Below are 18774 nucleotides of genomic sequence, written 5' to 3'. Positions count from 1 at the left end.
TCCTTATCTGCGCATGTGCGATGCTAAAATAATCCAAGCCTCGTTATGGTGCAGATCATCTCTTCCGGATACTTCCTATGTGACTGTTATCTGTCAGCTGAATAGGCGCGATTGGCAGAGTACATCACGTGACCGGATCAAAAGAGTTTATAAGGACAATTTATTGCCATACCTGTTACCCTGATAAAGAATCTATTGGATTCGAACCGCGTTGGTTGAACGGAGAGGCATCTTCTGAGGACTACCTGGGGATCCATTTCAGCTGTTTGGGAGTTTACTGTCATCGGGTAAACCTACTCTACCTCTCATTCGTTATGCTGTTTGCTGCTTTCATTGTGGTACGCTCCTAGAAGCAGATCAACCTTTGTTTTACTTTTTATACATTTTAATAAATTATATCATGCTACGATCTTTATTTTTGTGCATATGTCTTCATCGCTGGAGTTTTCTGTGGAGGATAATACCGCCTTTACCATCAGATGTGATTTGATGTGCTGTGTTTCAAGAATTTATCTTGTAAGCTCATTCCCTGCGGGCATCCCCTCACGTGGTTGTATTCATCAGTTGGCCACTTAGAACACACTTGGAAGAGGGATTAAGCACTCAAGGATATTTTAGAGATCCTTTACCACTCTGTTGGGACAATATTGCCCTATGTGTATTTGTTTATGTGTTACAGCTATCCAATCTTATGATGCTGGCATGCTTCTATATGTGATCCTTCTAGCGCCGTGAGTTATACATTTATAATTTTGTAAAAGATACTAACTATTCTATGACAGAAGTCAAAAGATAGTGTCCCTATTAAGGTTATGTGTTTCAGACAAAAGAAATATCTAAGCAAGTAATATTCTATATATTATGCTATTTGCACCAATTATTTTTTCTAATACACCCCTATCTATATTATAGTGAGTATAGAAAGTATTTTAGTAGTACTTAGCCTTCCATAGGGTTAAGATGTCTGGAGCAGGAGAGGTCTGTCAGCAGCTTTGTGTGTTCCGATCAGAAGTAGCTGCTGCTTTTCCCGGGCAGTTGCTTTGGTGGCCTGGGATAGGCCAAAGTGTCCCTGCAGGCGGGGGAGCTCAAATATCCTTAGCTCCCCCCATCCTGCCCCTCGTTTATATAGCAATGCCGGCAATGGAGATCTGCTACTTCTTCAATAAGCAGTAATTGCCCAATCTTTATTACTGTGGCTGCTATAAGTAATAACCAAGACCCTCCCCTCCAGTTCTCAGGAAGGGACGTGGTATAATCCAGGAAGGGCAGCTTCCAACGCTATTGATTACCAGCGCTCTCTACCACTTGTGGCAGCGCCGGTAATCGGGTAAGGATCAGTGTGACAACGGCTTTATAAGCCGCCTGTCAGCACTGATAAAAGGGGAGATAAAAAATGCTGGCTCTCACTGCCTGACGGCTGCATCTTTCGCTGAACGAGTGTGCTCTGTGATGGTAGGACAGAGCACACTTATGTAAAGGAATAAAAAAAAATGAAAAATAAGTTAAATAAAATAGTTTCAACTAAAGAATTAAACCATCCATCATAAGTAAGCCCAACTCCCTTGGCACTCAACTAAAAGAGGCTACAGGGGGGTTGCAGAGGGGAGGGTTTTGTCAACGTGGTACATTAACAAGTTAACTAGTAAAGTGCCAAACTGTACTCCCCTCACACAACCCATGATAGCAGTGTCACCCAGATAGGATGAAAGAGAAAACTTATTTCCAATTGCTTTAAACAACTTATCTGTTAAATGAATAACCCAGGTGGATTTGTAAGACTACATGACTGATTAATCTCATATTATGCCAAGACCCATGACACTCAAGCAATGGTCCTGTCCATTGATGTTGAAACACAACAGAGTTATTCATGGAAAAGACTTTGTACATCTTTGTAACATTTTTCCAAAAATAGCAAATACATTAGCACAAATGCGCTAAGAAACCTGTGATCAATGTCTCCATAATCTTTCTTGGATTGCGAGACTACCCCATAATTCAATCAACTATAGGCATGGCACTAGTTTCAGAGTGCAGGTTGGCCATCATCATTTAGCTCCCAAACAACACTTTTATTTAATTCTGTCTTCCAAATGGACCAGAAAAGTTGGAATTTTAGAAGGTGGACAACAGATGGATCCAACTAGCTCATTATAAGCACATGCATGACTTCCATGCTTTTCAAGATTGTGTCAAATTCTGCCTAGATGTTAGCAGCCATACAAACAAGTATCTAATTTTAGATGCACATAAAACAGGACAGAATTCCTTATACACACCTATACATGAGACCGTCAAGAAAATCACCACTCTGCTGATTCACATCTCTAGCACTTTCATTACGATTAAAATGTCTTACAGTATACAAGATTTGTCCTAAACCATTGAAGATTGTGTTGTCACGGTTATTCCTGCTCTTGGCAGGAAGATAGAAAAGCTAAGGAACATACAAAAGAGAGCACATCCAAGATACATATTGGAAATTACCCAAAATGGATTTCCTGTTTGACTTCCACTCCTCAGTTTTCACTATGCTATTCAAGTTAATATTTTATTCTTAATGTAGGCTTTTTATGTTTGCAATGGGGGTGCAGCAATCTCAGTATAATCCCTCTCTATACCTAAACCACGTCCCCCCACCCTTTTGATGCTCCCTTCCTGAATTCAATTCTCATTAAACTTTAGACCAGTGGTTCCCAAACTTTTGCAGTTCGCGGCACCCTTAGAGTCTCCATAATTTTTTCAAGGCACCCTTCCAAAATAATTACTGAGCAGTCCTGTTTTAGAAGTAGTTGGGTCAAAAAAATGTAATAAGTATTTAGGTCAGGACAGAAATACTTATTTAGTTGTATGCAAATATGCCCCCTCTGCGTCCAGGCACGCTGCCCCCTCCTCTGCCCCGTCACGCTGTCCCCCTCCTCTGCCCCGTCAAGCTGTTCCCCCTCCTCTGCCCCGTCACGCTGTTCCCCCTCCTCTGCCCCGTCACGCTGTTCCCCCTCCTCTGCCCCGTCACGCTGTTCCCCCTCCTCTGCCCCGTCACGCTGTTCCCCCTCCTCTGCCCCGTCACGCTGTTCCCCCTCCTCTGCCCCGTCACGCTGTTCCCCCTCCTCTGCCCCGTCACGCTGTTCCCCCTCCTCTGCCCCGTCACGCTGTTCCCCCTCCTCTGCCCCGTCACGCTGTTCCCCCTCCTCTGCCCCGTCACGCTGTTCCCCCTCCTCTGCCCCGTCACGCTGTTCCCCCTCCTCTGCCCCGTCACGCTGTTCCCCCTCCTCTGCCCCGTCACGCTGTCCCCCTCCTCTGCCCCGTCACGCTGTCCCCCTCCTCTGCCCCGTCACGCTGTCCCCCTCCTCTGCCCCGTCACGCTGTCCCCCTCCTCTGCCCCGTCACGCTGTCCCCCTCCTCTGCCCCGTCACGCTGTCCCCCTCCTCTGCCCCGTCACGCTGTCCCCCTCCTCTGCCCCGTCACGCTGTCCCCCTCCTCTGCCCCGTCACGCTGTCCCCCTCCTCTGCCCCGTCACGCTGTCCCCCTCCTCTTGCCATCTGTCACGCTGTCCCCCTCCTCTTGCCCCTTGTCACGCTGTCCCCCTCCCCTTGCCCCTTGTCACGCTGTCCCCCTCCCCTTGCCCTCTGTCCAGGGCCGGATTAACGGAATGGAGGCCCCTGGGCTAAGGGGGCCCCCATTCCCCCCGTTAGCCGACCCCCCCCAAGCGCTTACCTTCTCCTGTCACTGCAGTCCTCCTTCCGCGGCGCGCTGTAAGCTGCTTACTGAGGAGATCTCGTGACACTCTCGCGAGATCTCCTCAATAAGGAGATTACTGAGCGCCGGAGAAGGAGGACTGCAGTGACAGAGCTCAGCATTGATCGGGCCGGGGGCGCCCCTGCCCCGATCAATAATTCTGCTGAGCTCTGTCAAGGGCCCCCTGGATGCCTGAGGCCCCTGGGCTGTAGCCCAGTTAGACCTCAGGTTAATCCGGCCCTGCCTGTCACATTGTTCCCCTCCTCTAGCCTGCCACCTATCACACTGTTCACCTCCTCTAGCTTGCCACCTATCACACTGTTCCCCTCCTCTAGCTTTACCACCTATCACACTGTCCCCTCCTCTAGCTTGCCACCTATCACACTGTCCCCTCCTCTAGCTTGCCACCTATCACACTGTCCCCTCCTCTAGCTTGCCACCTATCACACTGTCCCCTCCTCTAGCCTGCCACCTGTCACACTGTTCCCCTCCTCTAGCTTGCCACCTGTCACACTGTCCCCTCCTCTAGCTTGCCACCTATCACACTGTCCCCTCCTCTAGCTTGCCACCTATCACACTGTCCCCTCCTCTAGCTTGCCACCTATCACACTGTCCCCTCCTCTAGCTTGCCACCTATCACATTGTCCCCTTCTCTAGCTTGCCACCTATCACACTGTCCCCTCCTCTAGCTTGCCACCTATCACACTGTCCCCTCCTCTAGCTTGCCACCTATCACACTGTCCCCTCCTCTAGCTTGCCACCTATCACACTGTCCCCTACTCTAGCTTGCCACCTATCACACTGTCCCCTCCTCTAGCTTGCCACCTATCACACTGTCCCCTCCTCTAGCTTGCCACCTATCACACTCCCTCTCACTCTGCCGCGACCCAGCCAGAAAAAATAGAAACAAAAAAACAAAACAAAACAAAACAAAAAAATTACCAATCCGCGCGGCACCGGGACCCTGCATCCTCCTCTCTCACGCAGCTTGTCACTGAATGTCGAGCTGCGTGAGAGAGGAGGATGCAGGGTCCCGACGCCGCGCGGATTTGTACGTTTTTTTTTGTTTCTATTTTTTCTGGCTGGCTCGCGGCACCCGTGACATATATTTATATTTATCTTTCCTCTCATAGAAAGATACTATATTTGAAGGATTATATTTGTAATGTTTGTTTTAATGTTTAAATTTGTTAATAAACAGAATCAATAAAAAAAAATGTATAATATCATAACATAAAACACAACCATTCATGAAAGCTCTCTAAATTTTACAGTAATTAAGAATATGCGTTACCTGACGAAATCTTTTCTTTATTTCCTCGTCTGTAGCCTCTGGGTCTAGTTGCAGAACCTAAAAAAAAAAAGTGCACACATTCCCATTAACTGCATGACGAAATGAAAAATTCCCAAATGCTAACAGCACATGAAAGAAACATGGAGTACAAGACAATGTTTACAACTAACACCACAAGTTGTATCACTCCTGAACTGCAAGGAAGAGCACTAGAACAAAATGATGATAATAAAAGCTGCTCTCTCAACAAACCCAGCTGCTATGGTCTCAGTCAAATAATGATGCTACTTTATATTTATTTGTTTTAAGGAGAGATAGTGTTTTATATCATGATGGATTTGTTTTGTAAATATTTCACGTTAGCATTTTTGTATTTGGATGTTGTAGACACTTTGTAAATGCAAATATATGGCTTCAGTGTACTTTTAGAAAGCCCAACAACTGTATACAACATATGATCTATATCTGATCTAGTTTTTTTTTGTTTTGTTTTTTTTTAACGTACAAATAGACACAAATGAGAAAACACATATTTGCTTATACTCAGATACTTGATAAAAATCACACTTTATTTAAAAAGCATACATTTTTTATAATTTTGTTTTACTTCTCAGTATGTATAACTTCTCCCCTTTAATAGAATAGTGGTGCACAATTTGGGTTAGCATACAGTGGAGAAGTGGCTACAGCATCAAACTCAACTGCAGGCATTACAGAACTGCCAGGCAAAGCTTCCTGTTAGCAATGTGAAAGGTGTACAGTGACCATGCACTGCTACCTGCATATGAATGGCAGAAGAGAGGGCGAGTATCCATGTCGATGCCATCCGTGGACCATGGTGGGCATAGGTTTATATAATAAGGTGAATAATTAGGTCTGCTTTGTACAGTACTTTTTTGCTATACCATGGACACTAGTTACTTTTTTGTTGTACACTGTGCATTTTGTTTTCAGTTAACTTTTTTGTCTAGTTCTGGAAGATTTCAGCTCTGATTTGAAGGCTTACAAAAACTGTAGCTCTTCTGCGCATTTAGAAGGTTCAAGGTTTTACCAAGAAACTATTGCTTATGTGCATTTATTACCTCCTTTAGTACACTATGGGGCCAATTTAATTAGCCCTGAGGTTCCATAGCATCCTTGCAGTTATGTTACAGCGTGATGCTGTAGTCAATGATGGGGTGCAAGCAAAAACAAGTTTCATTGCCGTAAATGTGCGCAGAAACAGAAGTTAGTAACCTCACAGCTAGAAAGACACCAAGAATTACTTTCCATGCTGGAACTAGATCTGTGGTGGGTCATGACAGCAGCTGTACCACTTCCCTAATATGTCCAAATACCCACAATATCGACCACCCCAACTATACAAAAGAAAATCCCAGAAGATAACTGAAAGCAATGAAAACACTATGGCACTGTAATATTATGGAGCCTTTGAGCATTTCAAGGGAGTTGTCATAGGAGTTAGTCTGCCAAGTAGACTTCCCTCACTCCTGTGAATGCTTATGCATTCCAGTCACTATTGAACATCTACAGGATATTTAAAAAAAAAACTAAATATTTTTCCATAATATTGACTCGAAGGTGAGGTGGGAACACCATGACACAGCTGAATCATTTCATACAGCTTTTAAAAAGGATTAAAAAGTACCTCTTTGCTTTTATTGACATAGAAAAAAACCAGGAAGGAGGATAGCTTTAATTCATGTATAGCAATGCCGCCACCACCAGCCTTCTGGTGTACAACATCCAGATCTCAGACATTAACGAGCATGGATTGAGCTGGCATGGATTAAGCCATGTCTGTAGGAAATCTCTCATTCTCAATAACAATAGTGAAAGTTAGGTGACTTAGTCAAGAATTTAACCCACAATTTTCCCAGCAATTTTTCAGGCAAGTTCTCCACTGCCCTCTCTTGACGACCCACAATCCGTGTTTGCACCTTAAGTGATTCAGGCCTCCATAGACACCATGTGCCTTTTTATTGAAACCAATTCTGATTCCGACAGGAGGGGCCAGTCTCACAGGCCAAAACACACCTGTTTCAGTCACATGATTCTTGACCTTATACAATTCATATCTGATTAATTTAAGTTCTTGTCAAGGTAACCGGGTCTGTAATTGAGGTTTGACAGTTAACTGCAGTTTCTTATATTTGTGTTCCCGTAGGCTGGAACTACAGCCTGGGCTTCAAACAGAACAGCCAATGTTGGCCTGTGTGGGATTAATCAGGATATATAAGGAGCACATCCATTCCCTTAGAGCTCCATTCTCTCCACCCCCTGAGAAAAATAACTTTTCTTTTTTTTTTATTACAGAACTATTCAACTGTTAATTATTTTTGCAAAATGAATATTCGGATCTTTCTTTTTTAGATTTATGTTATTTAAATCCTGGGGGGAATTCTAATACTGAACTGACTCCTATGGCTAGCTGCAAAGCTTAAGATCTTACAGTGCAGCAGCTTTGCTTTTAAAAACTTTCCTATACTAAAGATAAGGACAATACTCGACCCCATACAATGCATAGGGAAAGCAGGTGAGCGACAACATGATGCCACTATAGCCCACTAAAGGCTGCCTGTGCAGCTCTATTTTCATTATTCAGAGGGTGGCCACCACTGTGCCCTCTGAAGTCAGCCCAACAACCCACCTCTAGACAGACCACTGCACAGCATAACTATTCTCCAGAAGCCGGTGATTGCTTCCTGCTTCAATGAAAACCGGCTTCTGCAAAACATAATCGCATTATCAGCAGAAATCTATAGTATGATTGTGTGATAGTGCAAAAGGCAGTAATTATGTAGCAGAATGCAACCCCTGGCCTGTGAAACACAAGTGCTGTGCAGGGGTCTGTGGTGGGAGACAGAGCTGCACATATTGCTGAGCAGACATGTCACAGCTGACATTATTTGCATTACTGCTACTTGTGACTTATTACTGTTACTGGTGACACTACTACTACTACAGTTGCTATGCCAGATGTGCACTATTAGTGTTGCTCATATGTTACTGGGCAAGACTGCTACAGTTGATATAATATTAGGTATTACTATTAACAGCTGGCTTATTACATGGCATAATATAAGCATAAATACTGATAATAACACAATGGACTTGTTAGTAAAGGAAAGTGTATAAGGACTTAAAATAGTACTGAGACAACAGTGAGTTTTGCACTTCACAGATTAAGGTCATATTGTTTTGCAAAGATTCTATTTTTGACAATGTTCCCTTAGTTGAAAATGTGTGCTAGATCAGTTGGTACCTCATAAGGATTCAAGTTGAAATAGGAGGCTCCAGGTCTTATCAGCCTCTCTATCTGCTGCTTTGGAGTAAGAACAGAATCTCTTTTCTCAATCTGTTTAACCTGTGCATACAAAAAACAATGAACATTAGGATAAACAATATTTTCTATAATATTTAAAATGAAACTGCAAAAAAACAAAGAAACCCAAGTCTTTCAGAAGAGATACACACATGCACTTAATTTGCACATGTGGTATTACTGGTTCAGTGTGAAGCTACCACAGCTGGAATAGCTGTGGAAATAAAAATTACTGATCTCTAGAATAAAAAGTATATTAGTACACACTGAATTTTCTAAATATTTGACAAGCTATGAATGCTGCCTGTCATGTCCAATATTTGGGAAACTAAAAATAAATGTCAGTGGTAAAAGGTAATCTCTTCTGAATTTTCTAAAGTTGCTCATTATGGGTAAGTAGGTTCTCACAACTAGGACTTTTAGATGTATGCACTTTTAATCTTTTGTTCAAATTTATATATTTAAGAAATACTGCACTATTAAAGCCTACTGGTATGTTCCTTGTGTACCTGAAATTAATTTAGGCGATTTCCCATAACATAAGCCTTTTTACCTGAAACTGAAGGTCTACAAAAGTGTAGTATTGCTAAGTGCTATTGAATCACTGTTTACTTGATGGATCTGGCACGTACATCGGCTACATTGAAATCATTAATCTGCTTCCAATCTCTATGTATCTACAGATAAAAAAAATACAGTTTGAAAACCCTCTGTTTCAATAGAATATACTCTCTGCACATGTGTGCAAACATGCCATTATTTTTTTTTATTTTTTAATAGCCATTTCCTTTTAAAAAAGCTTAAATGTTTATATGCACTGTAAAATCAGTGGCCCACATTCAAAGTGCAGAAAAAAAAGTCATGCATTCTGACGCCACTGTTCAAACCCGGAAAAAGAATCAACTGTATTGCATGTAGGGCATCTCTATATGTATACTTACTCATACAATTATAAAAAATGTCATTGTGGCTACTTTGGTTCCAGATTTTATGCCCATAACCACTTTGGGGGTTACCAATGTTTACATTTATGGAAAGGGCACCTAAGTTCAGAATTAAATCCAGTGCATGGACCACCATCTGCTCAGTTTGATCACTATTGTTTAGAATAATTATACTTGTTTTCATTCACAATAAAAACATTTAATAATTGGTCCAAATGTGCTGTGTTTATATGTACATATTTTACAGGCATAAATGAGGAGTTGTGATCATGGACAGATACAGCTGTAGTGGTCACAACCCTGTGTAATAGTTTTTTTTTAAAAATCCCAAAGTCATTGAGCATTTTTAAAAGCACCAGTTTGCTTGGCCTTAAAAAACAGTAAAAAAGATTCCAGTGTGCCAACTTTGGAGCGCAGTTGTCACACTCAGATGCACTTTGAGATAGGCTTGATCCAATTGCATTTTATGCACGACAATCATGGGCATATGTGCTGTGAAATCAGTGGTCCAAATGTATTTAAAGATTTCAACAAACCAACTACGTTTTCGGGAATAAGAGACTGTGGGACTACAGTATAGTCTACCAGCACCATCTGATACACAGTTTGACATCCCTGTACAAAGAGAAAGCTCCGTGCTCCACACCGCACACATATCTGAGCTGTGCTACATAACCGGATATTACCCGAGCCCCCACAATATCGATCCTATCATCGCAGTAACGTCACCTCGGTGTAAAACGTTGAGAAAGCGTCATCCCCCGCCCCAGACGGTCCTTCGGCCCCAGGAGCCGCCATCTTGCCGCCAAGCGCAAAGCACACTTACGTTACCACATAGGATGGAGGCATTCCCTCTGCGTACTTACGTCATGTGTAACCCCTTCACTTCCGGGGGAGTCTGGAGAGTGTCATTACTGTGCCTTCAACTGAGCACGGTGTCTATCAGGCTCATAGTGAGCGCTGTGTGACAAGAAAATGGGGACTTTTTATTAATATAGTAATATATGGCGATGCGGCTGATAGAAAATGAACTATCGCCATCACTACTAAAATCTCGCCAAGGCAGATGATCTGCCTCCTCCATACTGTCCCGAAGTGCTATGGGTTTACTTGCTGCTTCGTCGGGCCAGTCTCTGCGGTATGCGCATGTGCAGTGAAATTGGAAGCGTACACTAGGAATTACAGTTCCACAAATTAGAAAATGCTAAAAAATTAAATTGTAAAACGTAGGTAAACATTTTCAAAATATTGGTAATGTACAAATTGTTGTATTCTAATTCTCCTTTTCTCATGTCATTACCATCCTGGATTGGTGATAACAGAAGAAGCTTTTTAGCAGTACTTATACCACCATGATCCTTGTTAAATAAGCTTCCCCATGCTCTACATTGTGACTGCCAGTGGTAACCCCTATATATAGGGTTCTGTGCATTACACTGAGATCAGCCATTGAAACAGAGAAAACAGCAGTTTTCTCCGTAAAATGGTAATCGCAAAATGCATCAAAGGTTTTTGATTTCTCCTGCCATAACACACTTACTGTTTCTTTTAACGCAGTCCCCATAGATTAATATAGAAGCTGCACAGTTCTGCATTGCATCAAGGTTTGAAAAGCTTTTGATTTTGCAAAAAGGTAACACCATCTCAGAATGGCGTTACCTGTCAGTGTCTATGGGATCCAGCTGATGCCTCTCCATCTTCGCTGGATCCCTCACTGTGAAAGTACTATGCGCATAGCACTTCCTCCTTTCACCGGCAGTGCTAGGCTGCCGTTAAATAGGAACGACAGATTCAGAGGGGTCACTTCGCCGGGACTGCCAGAGTAGCCCAAGATGGTGCATAAGAGCGTTGCCTAAGTATGTCTGACGAAACAATTTTTATAACACTTTAACCAGCCTGTCCCTCGTTTCTCACATAATGTGGATTATAGCAAGTACTTTTTATAACCCTTGCTTTTGTTCCCCAGCTCAACAGATTACAACTGCAGTGTCTAATTACATGTGGATAAGGGGACATTGTAGCTCATTGTAAATATGTAAATTGGTTATTGTATATTGTTGATGTGGCAGTGAGGTTATTATCCATTGTCTTTAAAGTGAAGCCAGGGGGGTTATGGGTAGGGATCAGGTTACAATATACTGGTGAGGTTGAAGGCTAATTAGTATCTATTGTTCTTACAAGATTACTCCAGACGTTTGGTCTACAATCTGGAGGGGGAGGTTCTGTGGAATTACAGCTCATTTCCACTCCCCTCTCCAACCCTCCCTAGTCCAGGACTTACCAATGATTAACAAGGAAAGGCCCAGGGGTTTGCCCAGGGAGGGGAAAGCACTGTGTAAATGTGACCCTATAGATATAAGGAGCCACTCCAGGGGTGGAGGGGATATTCATTCTTGGATTTGATTCATGAAAGGTGCAGTGTAGCTAGTTTAGAGTTTTCATTCTCTACCAATTGACTACAGCTGCAGCTAAGAAAATAACTCCATGGGTCTTTAAGTCAGGACATCCAGGTGACTGTAGCTCCTTAAACCTGACATTTATTTACAGTGTGTACATAATAATCTAGTGATTGTTTTTATTACAATAAATGTATTGCTTTACTTTCTAACTACATTTGCCTGAGTGACTAATAAGAACCTTAGAAGGTAGTGGGTAGGCTTCCCTGGCCTAGGAAGGCACCCATTGGTGGCCAGCCAGAGTTAAGCAGGTAGAATTCGTCCAGAAAACCCGGTATCTTCACAGCATACACTGCTGCGATTTGCAGTGATGCATATTTACTGGGACTGCATTATATTAATGCATAGACCTCATAGGCCAAAGCCCTATCTCTGGCAAAAACACCTGTTTTCGACAGATATAGACCTTTTTGCACTTTAATAAATTCACCCGTATGTACATTCACCAGAAGCTGGATGTTAGTAAATGCCTTGTCATACACAGCTGTGTTCGCTTCTCTAGAGTGAAGAAACATGGGTTTTTAAAACTTGAAAAAGCAGCCCAGAGCCGTCTTAATGCATGGGCATGCCGAGCAGTTGCCCAGGGGCCCCAATTTTGGGCTTGCTAATTTTTCAGTATATTATTCCAATAGATTTATTCAGAACCTTCAAACCCTCTTTATTAAAACGTTTAGGTGGACTAATCACCTGAGCATCAGCTGCTATCTGTACATGCGATCTTGCTGTTGCGAATATATATCTTGACCTTGACGAAAACAACGTACATGTACTAATTGTACATAAACAAGACAAAATCAACACACATCATTTTTTGAAGCCATAAAGCTATAATAAAGTTCTTCTAATATTTTTACAGTCCATGTCAGTTGCTTGCCCCTGCTACCTACTAAACGTAAATAATGAATAATGAAAGAAATGCAACGGAGCGCAATGAAGTTTGAAGGCTATGACATGACAGTGGCTTTGTTTCAGTTTTCTTTGCACCCTTTGACGCAAAAAATTGGTTTAAATCTGCTGTTTCTCCCTTCCAATTCCTCCCCCACCATACACGCATGCTAGAAGCATTCTCTCATTTCCACAAGAAATTACTATGTATCTTAGTTGTTTGGTTTCCAATAAAAAGTTGATTTGTACGGCCCATGCCACTGATTTTGTTGGAGGTATTAATAAATATAATCTTAATTTTATCAATAATTTACAGCTTTATTTCTGTGAGTAGTTGAGTAGGTAGGGTCTCAGTGCACTGATTTTCCCAAGGGCCTATAATGCTATTAAGACAGCAACCGTGTTGCTACCAGAACTTCTAAATCCACACACTTAATTCTTAACATATGGACTCCAACATTGATGTATCCTAATGCAGAGCCGTACTAGGACTAAATATCAGCCTTGCCATTTAAAGCACACAGGCCCACCTCTTTTCCAGATAATATTAATAATAATAATTATAGTACCTTTTACAAAGCTCAGTGTTATATGGTGTCCCGTGAGATACAAATGTATTACATGCAGCTTGACTCTCTATTTGCAGCATAGGGTGCACCAGTATCAGACAATGGTATGTACAGGACCGGCAAGAGAAATTCAGGGCCCAGGTACAGTGAACTATTAGGGCCTCCTCCATAGATGTGTAGCAAGTAAACCGTGTGCCGCTGCTACAGTTGCCGAAAAGGCCATGACCACATTGTGCTGGGGGCGTAGTCAACATGAGGCGTTGATACATACATTGTAATAAAACATTATATTTATCACACCCTCCTAGCCACTTTATGACACCCCCAGCCCACTGTACTTATCTATGCATCTGGTGCTGCTGAGATCGATCAGGGTGGGAACTTCCTGTAGAGTGAGCAGGGAAGCTCTTTGTCTTATGAGATTGCCAAATCTTGTGATACTTAGAGCTCCTCGGCTTGCTCTACAAGCAGTGTCCTGTTTGGGGACCGGGAGCAGCAGGGCCCCTATTATGTAACATGGTTATCAATTTTGACAAATACACAGGCAATACTGTATGCACTACTGTTAGATGCACACAGCTCTGCCTTCACAAGCAGTACATTGTGAAGTGGGACATACCTCACAACTGTCCTTCCAGTCGGACCAAATCCAGACTAAGTAAGACAGTCACCCAAATTCAGGACTGCCCCACCAGATTCAAGACAGTTGGCAGAAGTTGAGACGTGTGAGGCTAGGTACATTTACATATCAAAACAATTGGCTTCCAATCAAGTACATCAGCCCATCCCACAGAATTTTTTTTAATTAATGTTTGTGAAGACTAAAGTCTTTTGAAAACTGGACTTGGAAATAGACAGTGTGACAGGATAGACCGCCTATGCCACCCTGTGTGTTGCTGCTGGGAACCGGCTGGGCTTATTTTGCCATCATTCCCTTTTGTTATCCCAAATGCGCCCTCTTGCCGCAGAAGGAGGGGCTTACAAATGCTGCCACCACCGGACTCCTTACAGGCATCCAGTACTGGGTTTCTTCTGGGTAAGTGACGCTGCGAGTGTACCCCGTTACTGGCGTACCTGGGCTGCTACTCCTGACCTCTTATTATGGATGGATCTCCCCTGGCCTTTCACACTGAACAGAGCTGTAGGGTAGCAGGCAGAGCGGTGGTACCGGAAAAGATGGGTCCAGCCTCAGAAACAGCCGGAGAACATATTATATTTAGGGTCTAATCTGCAGGTCACAGAAATACAGCAATATTGAAGATGTTTTCAAGCAGGTCTTTGAAGCAAGTGATGTTTATTTGCTCTCACACTGGTTGAAGGTACCAGTGACAGTTCAGATGAAACAAGAAGAACATTTCAGTGTACAAGACAGTGCTTTTTATACTGATTTAGACACGGGCTATTTTTAGAATCAGGGTCTAATGTTTACACAAACATGGATTTACATGCATTGCAAAGCCAACAATATTTACACTTCTTTATGAAATTCTAGAGATGCTGTGACGTCCTGCATCTGGTTTTCAGATGAAGAGAATCTAGGAGCCAGTCTTAATTAAAAGTTCCTGCATTCAGTGTTGGACCTTCACACATCAAAAGATCTAATTAGCATTGGGCCCTTTTTCCAGACAGTCCAAAATACACATTCCAAAAGAAAGGTTCAAACCCCAAACAAGCCACTTCACATCACAACACACAAAAGACTTCCATCCACAAAGGCTTATTGTATCGGATATATCATCATCATCACCATTTATTTATATAGAGCCACTGGTTCCGCAGCGCTGTACAGAGAACTCATTTACATCAGTCCCTGCCCCATTGGAGGTTACAGTCTAAATTTCCTAATATACACACACAGACAGAGACTAGGGTCAATTTTGATAGCAGCCAATTAACCTACTAGTATGTTTTTGGAGTGTGGGAGGAAACCAGAGCACCCGGAGGAAACCCACGCAAACACGGGTAGAACATACAAACTCCACACAGGCCATGGTCGGGAATTGAACTCATGACCCCAGCGCTGTAAGGCAGAAGTGGTAACCACTAAGCCACCGTGCTGGCAAGAAATAATGCATCTCCCCTTGCAAGGTTAAACAAGAAACAAATTTCTTCCCCTGGTCTCAGAAATTCAAGATTTCCCTTACCAAAATATACACAATATCAAAAATAAGTGCATGTGCAATTATATAAATAAATGCCCTGCGCTCTTTCCTTTAAATACATTTATAACAAAAGTTATTTATCAGTGTTCCAGTCAGACTCCTCCCCCCCTTGTCCATGCAGCAACCAGTGGGCCATGTCCGAACGATTTGGCTCCTGGTCCGCAGTCTCCTAGGGTTACCGGAGGTGACCCGGAGGATCCGGCTCTTCCTGCCGAGACAGTCCATCCGCATTGCTGTGAGCCTTCCTTGCTTGTGAATTATGTCAAAGTCATAAATTTGAAGTGCAAGGATCCAGCGCCACAAATGGCCATTTTCCCCTTGTCGGGCTCTCTGTCAGAGGAACTAGATAGATAGGTAGATAGATAGTTAGAGATAGGTAGATAGATAGTTAGGGATAGGTACGTAGGTAGTTTGGTAGGTATTAGATAGCCACATGGGTGTTTACATAGGTAGTTAGTTTAGTTCTAAGGTAGATTAGTTTAGGTAGATCAGATAGGCAGATAGATTAGCTAGATAGATTAGATAGGTCTTAGATAGGGTCCATTAGGTCTGTTCTCTGTCAGAATCTGCCCTTATTCATGCTGTAATTTCTATGTAATGCTGCACCTGGCCAGCCTGTTTCTCTGAGCTCACTCACCTGGCTCCTCATTATCACCTACAGCCCATTGGTTCTGCTTTCTTTAAATAGCCGGCTAATCCTCTGCAGGATTGCCGGTAATATGTTTACCATAGTGATCTGCTCCCCCTGTCCCCTGTCCCCTGTCCCCTGTCCCCTGTCCCCTGTCCCCTGTCCCCTGTCCCCTGTCCCCTGTCCCCTGTCGGATTAGTGTATCCCCGTGTACCAGACCGTTTCCGTTCCTGTCTACTCTTCATTGGATTTCCCTGTGTACCGACTCGGCTCTGCTTTGACTCACCAGTTCCAGTCAACTATCTCCTGGACCCCGGTAAAGTCATGCTCCCAGGCATGGCCCCAGCGTGAGCTGCAGCTCCTCTGCTCATCCTAACCTTATACGGAGACACAGCCCCTGCAGCATCTCTGCCCTCAGATTTCTACAATCTTCCTCTGGCTCCGATCTCAACCTTTCCACAGGTACTTTTGACTGTTTACATATATCACCGTGTGCCTGTAATTGTAGTTACCCCTGACAACCGCCTAGGAACTGTTTCCCTCCAATCTCCAGACTTTCACCGGTACTGTGGGTTGCAGTTACTCCTGGCAACCGCCTAAGAATTGTTTCCATAAGATCTCTGGACTCTCACCGGTACTGTGGGTTGTAGTTACCCCTGGCAACTGTCTACGTGCAGTTTCATCATCTTTACCTATCACTGTAAGTTCTGTTTGTTTCCGGACAAGCAACGGTACAGAAGTTGCTGTGTATCAGGGGATTTTTCCATCAACTGTTCCTTTATTCACACCAGTGGCCATGAGTGATATATCAGTCTTGACACCATCCACGCGGTGTCTCTCTTGTCTCCCTCCTGCACTTCCTACTCTACGACCTCAGTAATTCTATTCCTGGGTTCTCCCCAGCCAGTGCACATCTCACAACCCTCTGTTTGTCTGCAGCCAAGCCTGTCCCCACCACTAGGGGCAACAGTGAACACCAGACGTTCGGAGCAGACTCCGGGTTCTGCTGTACTGGCTGAGGGGTGTCTAACACCACTGAGGCATGTTGTAGCCACTTTAAAGGATTATGATCAGTCGCCACAGTAAAATGTCGTCCATACAAATAAGGTTGAAGTTTTCTCACTGCCCACACAATGGCATAAATGCCCACCTTTAAGATTCCTCCACCGAGAGATCCGGGGGAGAAGTCATGTGACATGGGTAGGAGGAGGGCGTGGTGACATTTCGCGTCACCATAGCCGCCCCACCCCTACTAAAAAAGCCGAAATTCACGGCACTGAATGGAGGGGGCGGAGTTTAATGACACAATCAAGCCCCGCCCCTCCATCGACTGCCGTGAATTTCGCCAAATTTCGGGAGTTTTGCCTATTCTTCCTGGAGTCCGGGAGGACTCCCCGAAATTCAGGAGCCTCTCGGGAATTCCGGGAGAGTAGGCAGGTATGCACAATGGCCAAACATTCCTTCTCAATTGTTGCATACTCCACCTCCCTGTTTAGCAGTTTTCTGCTCAAATAGGCCACAGGGTGCTCCTGTCCAACTGGCCCCACCTGGCTAAGTACTGCTCCCAGTCTATACTGTGACGTGTCAGTTTGCACAATAAAGTCCTTGGGCCTGATTCATAAAGGAAAGGATCTGCAGTTTTTGCGGATGATACGCGATTCGCCACTGCGCATGCCCAGAAACGGGAGATAAGAGGGGAAATCCATTATAATCCCTTGCGCAAACTAACTTAATCCGTTGCATAAGCTAAGAATTTCTCAAATATAAGTAAAAGTCCATCGCAACTGCATTTACAAAGTTTTCTGAGCACTTGAAAAAAAAGGGTGGGGAATGGGCGGAGATCTTAAATAAGTTGAGAAGAGTAGGCGTTATTTGTACTGACTTAAGATGAGTAGGCGTTACCTCTGTCCGTGTCGGATAGTTAAGTTGAATTTTATCTTAAATCATTGCTGAAACTTAAGCAAGCTCAGGGTCATGTTTAAATCCAAAGCAGCTAGCTAAATAACAACACTAAACTGTTCGAAAATCATCGTTCCTTTAAAACACTCACAACTAAATATGCACAACATACATCTTAGTATACTTCACATAACATTTATTTATTTTTTTGGAATATTTATTTTATATTTATATTCAACATTAAACATTGTGCACTTTTTTTTAAAAGGAACATATTTTTAATTACAATCACAATTTGTAATAAATTGCAATGTAAAGTGGTTGATGTGTCAACAGGTAGGTGCTGATATTTGTGGATTAGGTTAAAACTGGAACTGCCGGAATGAGTCAGCTTACTATAGCGCAGAGCCGTAATGACGGCGGTGCAGGCGGTGCGATGGCCCCGGTAACTGCCTTCGTGCCCAGAGGAATCGCCGCTCTAATTCAGCTCTCCTACAAGCAACAATCCATCCCGGCAATGCAGTGGAATGCATGTGAAAGCAGGAAGTTCGGCATTTGGAACGCATTTGCGTTCCAAATGCCGAACTTCCTGTTGTTGGAACGCACATGCGTTCCACTGCATTGCCGGGAATGAATTGTTGCTTGTAGGGGAGCTGAATTAGAGCGGCGATTCCACTGATCAAAAAGAAGTGGTGTGTGATTTGTCCAGAGACCTTTATCAGTCCACCCACGATGGCCCCTCTGAGTCAACAATGGTTCTTGATTCGCGTTGACTGCAATTGAAACAAGTTAAAGATGACATTTTTTACGAGGTTCTGAAGGACTTTTTTCATTTGCACTAAGTGACTAGAAATTCTAGTGCAACGCAGAGTTGTAA

At 43.4% G+C, this 18774-nt stretch overlaps 1 protein-coding gene across 1 annotated transcript in view; it reads right to left on the bottom strand.

The window, feature by feature from the left end:
* DNAJC8 (DnaJ heat shock protein family (Hsp40) member C8) overlaps window positions 1–10139 on the bottom strand; it is a 28332-nt gene extending 18193 nt beyond the window's left edge. The window contains exons 1-3 of the mRNA XM_075195903.1: window positions 10028–10139; window positions 8295–8396; window positions 5030–5086 (exon numbers count right to left, since the gene is read on the bottom strand). Coding sequence (XP_075052004.1) covers window positions 5030–5086; window positions 8295–8396; window positions 10028–10096 — 228 coding nt within the window. The 5' untranslated portion in view covers window positions 10097–10139. The remainder of the gene's footprint in view (window positions 1–5029; window positions 5087–8294; window positions 8397–10027) is intronic.
* Window positions 10140–18774: the final 8635 nt, after the last annotated feature.

Source organism: Mixophyes fleayi, chromosome 2 (assembly GCF_038048845.1).
Source record: "Mixophyes fleayi isolate aMixFle1 chromosome 2, aMixFle1.hap1, whole genome shotgun sequence".
NCBI lineage: Eukaryota > Metazoa > Chordata > Amphibia > Anura > Limnodynastidae > Mixophyes > Mixophyes fleayi.
This window is presented reverse-complemented; position numbering and strand designations above follow the sequence as displayed.